This window comes from Psammomys obesus, unplaced genomic scaffold (genome assembly GCF_907164565.1).
Source record: "Psammomys obesus unplaced genomic scaffold, mPsaObe1.curated_primary_1811, whole genome shotgun sequence".
NCBI lineage: Eukaryota > Metazoa > Chordata > Mammalia > Rodentia > Muridae > Psammomys > Psammomys obesus.
The window spans coordinates 973802-981690 of record NW_026592636.1 but is presented as its reverse complement, the minus strand read 5'-3'; the positions used below and the strand labels follow the sequence as shown (position 1 = coordinate 981690).

Here is a 7889-nt window from a genome sequence, read left to right as displayed (position 1 = left end):
CACAGTAAAAACGTTCTTTTTCTTTTCCTTCCTCTGGGTGTATTTTTAGCGACAGAAACAGAAGGCGATTCTGGTAGCCAGACAGACGTCTACTTACCTACGGGTCCCTTGGGTTGGAGGGCTAGGTGCGGGACTCAACCCTGTTCCCGGAACCAGTGTGCTTAACAGGCCTGTTGATGCCGTCCTTGGTGGAATTTCACCTGTTCCAGACTTGCAGACGGGTGGCGTGCCCCCGGGTAGAGGCAGACAAATCCGCTGGCAAATAGAAAGGTAGAAAGCAAGCAATAAAGGCAACCTGGGGTAGGGGTGTACTAGCCAGGCCGATGCCCAGTGAGGCAGCCTGCAGCTCAGCTCATCTGGGTACCTGTACTGCTTCTCCCAACAAACGGGACACGGTAACTCCGCACCCCAGGGAGTGTGTTCCGTCCTCTCAGCAGCTTTTGGCCTAGGTTGTGGTCAGAGTGGGCCTTCTCCATCCTTGCCATCCTTGCCAGCTGCAGCCTGGGCATTTGGACTGTTGGGAAGACCCTAGGGGCAGGTGATGACTAACAGGCGTGGTCCCATGCCCAGGGTCTCTGGGGAGGCCCGTGCGGCCTCCACACAGAGACAGAACAAAGCTCTGCCTCTTTCTGACCCTGGACTTGTTGATTTTAGCCTTTTGTGTGTGTGTGTGTGTGTGTGTGTGTGTGTGTGTGTGTGTGTGTCTCAGGGGGCCCCTTGGAGGCCTTCATTAGTTTTTCTTCAAGAAAAATACTGTGATGTGCCGATGTCCATGAGATTTGTAATATGGTGTACTGAGAAAAAAATAAATCCTTACGGGTCTCAGGCGCTGGCCGGAGCAGCTTCTAAACCTCTTACCTGTTCTGGGACGACCTGTTCTGACTGACTCCTGGCTTCAGCGCCTAAAGACCTGTTATCACCGCTTGACCCTCTGGTTGGTCTGGCCTACCTAACCCTGCAAATAGGATTTTGTCTCAGAATTCTCGGAGGCATCTCTGCTGGGAGCTGAGAGCGTGGGGCTCTGCAGGGCCATTCAAGGAAGTCCTGGTTAGAGAGTGGGGGACGGGGACAGGGGACAAGGGACAAGGGGGCCCTGCTGCTGCTGGCACATGCCTGAATCACCTTCTGGACTCCCTGCCCTAAATAATGGTCCCCTTTTGGCGGCGGCGGTTGTTGGGGGGGGGGGTGTCTGTGTGGGTATCCAGGGACCCACCAAGAGGCACTGCTGTGGAGGAGAGGTGGGCCTTTCCCTCTTTTCCAGCACAACCACTGCCAACCCGGGTGAGCAGAACTGGGGGCCGGATGTAGCCTGACCCAAACCTAAGGTCCTAGGCATCTATCAGTGTCGTGATGGCCCGGATGGGCTCAGCCTGTGTCTCATTTCCTGGGTCTGTGGGCCCATAGATGAGGCTCCAGACCCTGGGTTCAGGCCCTTAAGATCTCCACGGTACCGTCCCTCGGGGGAAAAAGAACGGAGCCGACCCCTGTCTCTAGCTCCCTGCTACAGGCCCTTAGTTAGGGCCAGCAGGTGTGCTGCCGCCTCGATGGCAGGGACTTCGGCCTGGGAGCGGAGGGCGGCTCCAGGCATGGTCCTGCCAGGGCTAGGACCCAGCTGGTAGTGGTGGGTCAAAGCCCCATCAGTTGGCGCAGCCCTAGCGCTAGCGCGGGCCACGGGGGCTGAGGGACCTGCACCGACGTCGGCGTCGCGGAGAGGCCGTGCCCGGTTCCAGGGTCCGAGGGGGCGCGCGCGTCGCGGCCGCGCAAGCCCCCGCCTGCAGACAAAGGAGCCCGCGGGGGGCGGGGGGGGATGGGGCGAGGGGGAGGGGCGTCGCGGTGTCACGTTACCGCCCGCAGAGCTCTTTAACTCGAGCCCCTCCCCTTGTCCCGCGCAGCCCGCTCGCCGCCAGGCCGCCAATCAGCGCCCGCCCGTCGCCCGCCCCGCCCGGCCTCGGGGGTGTGTGCGAGCGGCCAATGAGCGCAGGGTGGGGCCGGGCCTCTGTGGGCGGGGCTGGGGGAGTCCGCCAATGGCCGCGGTGTTGTTGAAACTGAAAATACTACATTATGCTAATCGCGAGGAGGCCCGCGCGCGCGGGGGTGGGGCCAGCGCGTATAAAGGGGCGCAGCGGGCTGGGCGTTCCACAGGCCGAGAGCTCTGTGCTCGAGGGGTGCCGGCTAGGCCCGACTGAGAGCAAGCGAACAGGCAGGCAAGCTCCGAGGGGGCGCGGCCCAAGCTGGACAGGACAAGCGATCAAGACGCGGGAGCCGTCCACCACCAACCAGCCAGGTAGCCGCCGCGTCCCTAGGCATAGTCGGACGCGGGCTGTGCAAGGGGTCTCGCCCACGCCCAGCCTCCGCCCTCCTCCTCTCCCCTCTTCCTTCTCCTCCCGCTCCCTTCTTTTTCGCCGCCCGCGTTTGCACAGCCTTCGACCATGGGCATGTCCGACGTGTACCTCCGCAGCAGAACAGCGATGGAACGCTTGGCCTCCAGCGATACCTTCCCAGTGATTGCGCGCAGCAGCGCCTGCCGCAGCCTCTTCGGGCCTGTGGACCACGAGGAGCTGGGCCGCGAGCTGAGGATGCGCCTGGCCGAGCTGAACGCCGAGGACCAGAACCGCTGGGACTTCAACTTCCAGCAGGACGTGCCTCTCAGGGGTCCCGGCCGTCTGCAGTGGATGGAGGTGGACGGCGAGTCTGTGCCCGCCTTCTACCGCGAGACGGTGCAGGTGGGGCGCTGCCGCCTGGTGCTGGGCTCCCGGCCTCCCCCGGTGGCCGTGGCTGTCATCCCGCGTCCCGGGCCGCTGGCCGGCGAGTCCCCCGACGGCCCAGAGGAGGCGCCTGAGCAGCCGCCCAGCGCCCCAGCCTCTGCCGTGGTCGTGGAGCCCACCCCACCCCTGACCCCGGCCCCGGCCGCAGATCCGACCTCAGAGCCGATTCCGGACGTGACCCCGGACGCGACCTCGGACCCGACTCCGGACCCGATCCCGGACGCGAAGCCGGACGTGGCGCCTCAGGACGGCGAGGAACAGGTCCCTGAGCAGGTCCCCGAGCAGGTCCCCAAGCAGGGCGAGGAGCCGGGCGCCGAGCCGGGCGCGGAGCCGGGCGAGGAGCCGGGCTCTGAGCAGGGCGCGGAGCCGGCGGACGAGCCGGGCGCGGAGCCGGCGGATGAGCGAGATGAGGAGGCGGCGGACGAGCAGGGCGCGGAGCCGGACGGGGAGCAGGACGAGAACCAGGAGCGGCGCGGCCAGGAGCCGAAGGAGCAGCCTCTGTCGGGGACTCCGGGACGCCCCGCGGCCGGGACTGCTGCGGCCACTGCGAACGGTGCGATCAAGAAGCTGTCGGGGCCTCTCATCTCCGGTGAGCCCCGCACGGCCCCGCCCCGGCCCGGCCTCGCTTTGTCCGGCCGGCCGGGCTCTCCCTCGCCCTCGGGGGCCTCGCCCGGTCCCCGCCTCCTCCCGTGGCGTTAAAGGGCCCGCGGCGCTTAGGGCGCGGTTGGCGCCCGCACCCCTCTCCTACCGGTAAGGGGTGCAGCCCCAAGGCTCCCGAGCGCGCAGTGGGAGGGTGAGCCTGGCCGCGACCCACTTGGCTCGCGGTCTTTGGCTCGGGCCCGCGGGAGCCCCCTTGGGGGCGCCGCGTGCGCGGCGTGGAGGGGGTTAAGTGCGGCGGCGGCGGCGGCGGCGGCCCCGGGGGGCTTGGCCGCGGGACAAGGGGAAATGCTTACACAGCACATTGCGCGGCGACGTAAACAAAGCTGACCCGCCGCGGACCTCGGCGCGGGCGGGGACGGCGCCCCCACCCCGGCCCCGCGCCCCGCTCGCCCCGCGGGTCCCCTCGCCGGCTCCCCGGGGCCGGCCCCGCCCTGACCGGCGCGCGCGCTTGTCGCCCCGCAGACTTCTTCGCCAAGCGCAAGAGATCAGCGCAGGAGAACAAGGCGTCCAACGACGTCCCCGCGGGGTGTCCCTCTCCTACCGTGGCTCCTGGGGTGGGCGCGGTGGAGCAGACCCCGCGCAAACGTCTGCGATGAGTTAGGTGAGTCCGGCGACATCCCTCCCCCCACCCCCCGCCATGAGGGTCGCGGAGGGACCGCCCCTGGTGTGTGTGGGGGGTTCTCACCGCGTGTGTGTGCTCACCTGAGTCCCTCCCCCCGCAGTCTAGAGCCTAACGGCCACAGAGAACTTGCTGGGCACCTGGGCAGCGGAAGATGGAAGAACTCTGGGCTTCGTCTGGGACCTTTCGTTCATGTAGCAGGAACCGGAGACGGCCGCGCAGAGCGGCCCACGGTTATGTGGAAATCTGAAAACTGTGCAATGTGTTGAGAATACTCTGTGCCAAGTGCAAGGAGTACGCTGGTCCCAAGGTGTAAAGCTTTAAATCATTTATGTAAAATGTTTAATCTCTCTACTCGCTCTCAGTGCAAAATAAAAAAGAGAAACTAGAAAACGTAGGACGAAGGAAAAAGATGAGAAAAAGGAAAAAAAAACATGTATATTTGTACAAAAAGTTAAAAAAATTATGCTAACTTAATATTTGTATTTATCCATGCGTGGATCTCTTTGCCGCGCAACTGCTGGGTTATTGATTATTACCAAAGGCACTAGAAATCACCAGCGTCAGATTGCCCACAAATGTAAATCTCCTTTTATATTAGACTCTAGGGGATGGCTGTCGTGTAAAAGCCCCCACACGCTCATCTCCAGTTAGATTACAGTGTCCCCCCGCTTTATTAGACTGCTCTTAAACTTGGTGACCAGACTGTCGAAATGGTTCCTTTGCTGCCCATACCAACTGCCCAGGGCTCCTCCTCTGCCAGGTTCTAAATAAAGAGGCCCAACAAAAGTCACACTTGCAGTCCGCTTGTTCTTTTACACCTTCGGAGCCCAGAGCTGGGGCAATTGAACATGGGGGGGATGCGGGCTGGGGCAAAGGGAGGGTCCGTCAAACCTTGCCGTCACCACTTGACAGGATGTTGGCTGCTTACAAGAAAGGGGGTCCGCTTTCACGGGGCCTACCGACCTGCTACTCAGGGGTGTGTGTGTGTGTGGGAGGGGGGAGTGTATCTCCCTGCAACAGACTCTCACTTTTTCATCGGACTCTGGATGGACCCAGATGGGTGCTTGCAGGACTTGGAGCAAAATAAGCTCCCGTGTACCTGCAGAGTTTGCCCATGTGCGCGTGGGCACACAGTGGAGCCCTGAAAGCCCCAAGGTCCCTAGGTCCATAGGGCAGAGCACCTCCACGAGCAGGCATGACTCGGTAGGGAGTTCGGAGGAGGATGAGAGGAACAATCACCAGAGAATACAGGGTGGGGTCGGCGGGGGATGAGCCCCGCCCTTCTGTGGGAGAATTCAAGGCTATGATTCCTACAACTCCATGCCCTGCTTCCCGCCGGCCCACTGGATCCAGTGAGACCCCTTTTAGTAAGCAGGGGAAGGGTTCTTTATACCTGGCTTATAAACCTATGAGAACGACGGCTTTCAAAAGGAAAAAGATGACATAAAACAGATTGGCCCATAAAGTCCTTGTGGCCCAGAGAGAAGAACTCATGGGCATTACCAGACCGGACCAAGATTTTAGAGACGTGTGGGGGTGTGTAATTAACTCAGCCTTCCCTGGATACCTTAGGAGCCCAGCTGTGATCAGGCTTTGAGAAATGCCCCCGCCCCGTTGAGAAGGCAGACCTCATTAAGAGGGTAGGCCCTGCTGCCTGCAGCAGCCCTCAGCTTGCTGGTGACCCAGGAATTAGATCCCAGCGAGGAAAGTTGCTCGCTGTATGTGCTCATGGGGGTGGGGAGAGGGAAACTCCCAGAATCTACCTGTGTGTTAGAGCGGCCCTTTTCTCCATGATTTGAGGGTAGCCATGGTCCTTGAGGCGCTGGGCAGTGGAGGCAAGGGTTAGGTCCTGACTGTTAGGAGAATGCTGGGCCAGAAACCATGGGGTCTCAAGGACCTGAATGAGTTATGTGGCGTTCACACACAGTGCAGTGAGGCCTCTGCATGTAGGTCAGCCAGGCCTCTGTTTCCTGCTATGATTCTCACAAACACTAAACCCACGGCCCGCCTGCAACCCCAATTCTATGACACTTTTGGGGGGAGTGTTCCTCAAAACCACTCAGGGCCCGGTGAGAACACAGAGGTCATTGCTGCCGTCATTTCTTGAGTGAGGCAGGGGCTCTAGCAGACGTCCAAAGATGCCTGACCTAGGAAGCACCATTACACATGTGGCTTTGAGCCCAGGTGGCCCCAGCCTTGACCTTGGGAGTAAGTTTCTCTGTTAGAGCTGGGAAATATGTGGTGTCCTCTGGCTGCTTCCCTGGGCACGCAGGATGTCATGTGGTACTGTCTAGTCCTGTGCCCACAAGGAAGGCAGTTGGTGGGTCTGACACATTAGCCATTTAATGAGTGGTGATGACGCAAGATGGTGGGTAGGGGGTCTATAGACAGAGGTCTATAGCAGAAAACCCTGGACCACGAGGGAGGAAAGGGAAGAAGGATAAGTGTGCTGGAGCAGAGGACTAGGAGAAAGGGGAGGCCACAGGGGCTGTCGGGCTCTCAGGGGCTGCCTGGGACTTTGGTAGGACTTGGGCTACCACCGCACGGGTTGTGTTATTGAAGGTGAGTATGAGCTTTGGGGTGTGACTGGTGGGCCTCCTTTGTCCCTGGCCTCCGGAGCCTGCTTGACAGGCTACGGGTTGGATTTCGTGCAAGGCAGTGGCAAATGGAGCAAAGGGATCCACTACTGGCAGAGAGCAAGAAAGCCAGCAAGAAGGCAGGGTAGCGCATGGAGGTACTGAGCTATAGGGGTGGTGTGGCTAATAATCCAGAGGAACGAGCCCCCCAAGACCGTCTGTGTGGGAGGCAAAGATAAACCCCAGGAACCACAGTACACTGAGAACAGTGTTGGAGACAGCCGAGCAACCCCCAAGTTTTGCTTAAAACGGCACAGCAGGGTTCCCAGCAGCCAGCGCATGCTGACTGCACAAGACCAGTGGGAACATGCTGTGCCTAGGCCTAGGGTATTCCTGGAATAGGGAGCTAGAGTGGCTGGAGGTGGGGTTGGGGACTGCCAGGAGATGTTGTTAGCTGGAAGGCCTGAGGTTCCTGAAGTTGAAGTGAAGGATGGGGATTTGGAGCAGGTAGTCAGGAAGCAGGAAGGGGAAAGGAAACAAGCTCCCTGCTCCAAGTTGTAAGTTGCAATGCAGGCTGCTCACCACCCTGATTTCCCTTCTCAGGCCATGAGAGCCTCAGAGAAGGTTGGTTATCCTAACAGCCCTGTGGTGAGGTCTGAGCACACCCACGTCACAGATGTGTGGAGTGAGGCTTTGAGAGCTTGCCCAGTTCTACCACTGGTCAGGCACAGGAGAGAACTGACCGGTGCAGAGCCTGACTCGTCCCCGGGGTCAACAGTACTGAGTTGGGCTTCTGTTTGTTTGTTTCTTTCTTTTTTTTACACATTGTTATTCAAGGAAGTTCACAACTTACAATCAGGCTCACTTTTGGTGGGTTGTTCCAGCTATAGGTTTAGACAAACGTGTGACGCCCTGTGTTCATTATCGCACCATCAAAGAGTGGAATCCATCTGCCCTCTGCCTCCACCCCCGGCAAGCCTGATCTTTTTGGCCCCTGTAGCCTTGCCTTTTCAGAATGACTGTGTGCACTCTTTTTAGACGAGATACATGCATCCGAGGCTCCCCATGGCTTTCTTTTCTTTTTAGCACGCAATTATAGTAGCTGTAGGGGTGCTCCATACTGGCTTATTCTGCCTCCCACTGAAGGGCATCATGGCTGTTTTCAGTTCAGACAAGTTTGACTCAAGTCCCTGTAAACATCTGTATACATCCAAGTTTTCAGTTCATTTGGGCAAATACAAAGGAGCTCAATTGACCTATGAAAGG

The 7889-nt window shown here is 59.8% G+C and overlaps 1 protein-coding gene across 4 annotated transcripts; it reads left to right on the top strand.

Moving 5' to 3' along the window:
• The first annotated feature begins 2152 nt into the window (after nucleotides 1-2152).
• On the top strand, nucleotides 2153-4837 carry Cdkn1c (cyclin dependent kinase inhibitor 1C). Of its 4 annotated transcripts, none has more exons than XM_055614667.1 (4): nucleotides 2153-2284; nucleotides 2462-3354; nucleotides 3888-4026; nucleotides 4148-4837. In XM_055614667.1, the coding sequence occupies exons 2-3, from the start codon at nucleotides 2469-2471 to the stop codon at nucleotides 4019-4021; spliced, it is 1020 nt and encodes a 339-aa protein (XP_055470642.1). In that variant the 5' UTR covers nucleotides 2153-2284; nucleotides 2462-2468; the 3' UTR covers nucleotides 4022-4026; nucleotides 4148-4837. The 4 variants fall into 4 exon arrangements, with proteins under 4 accessions (XP_055470642.1, XP_055470641.1, XP_055470640.1 ...); XM_055614666.1 differs by having other exon boundaries at nucleotides 2459-3354; XM_055614665.1 differs by having other exon boundaries at nucleotides 2421-3318.
• The last annotated feature ends 3052 nt before the right edge of the window (nucleotides 4838-7889 follow it).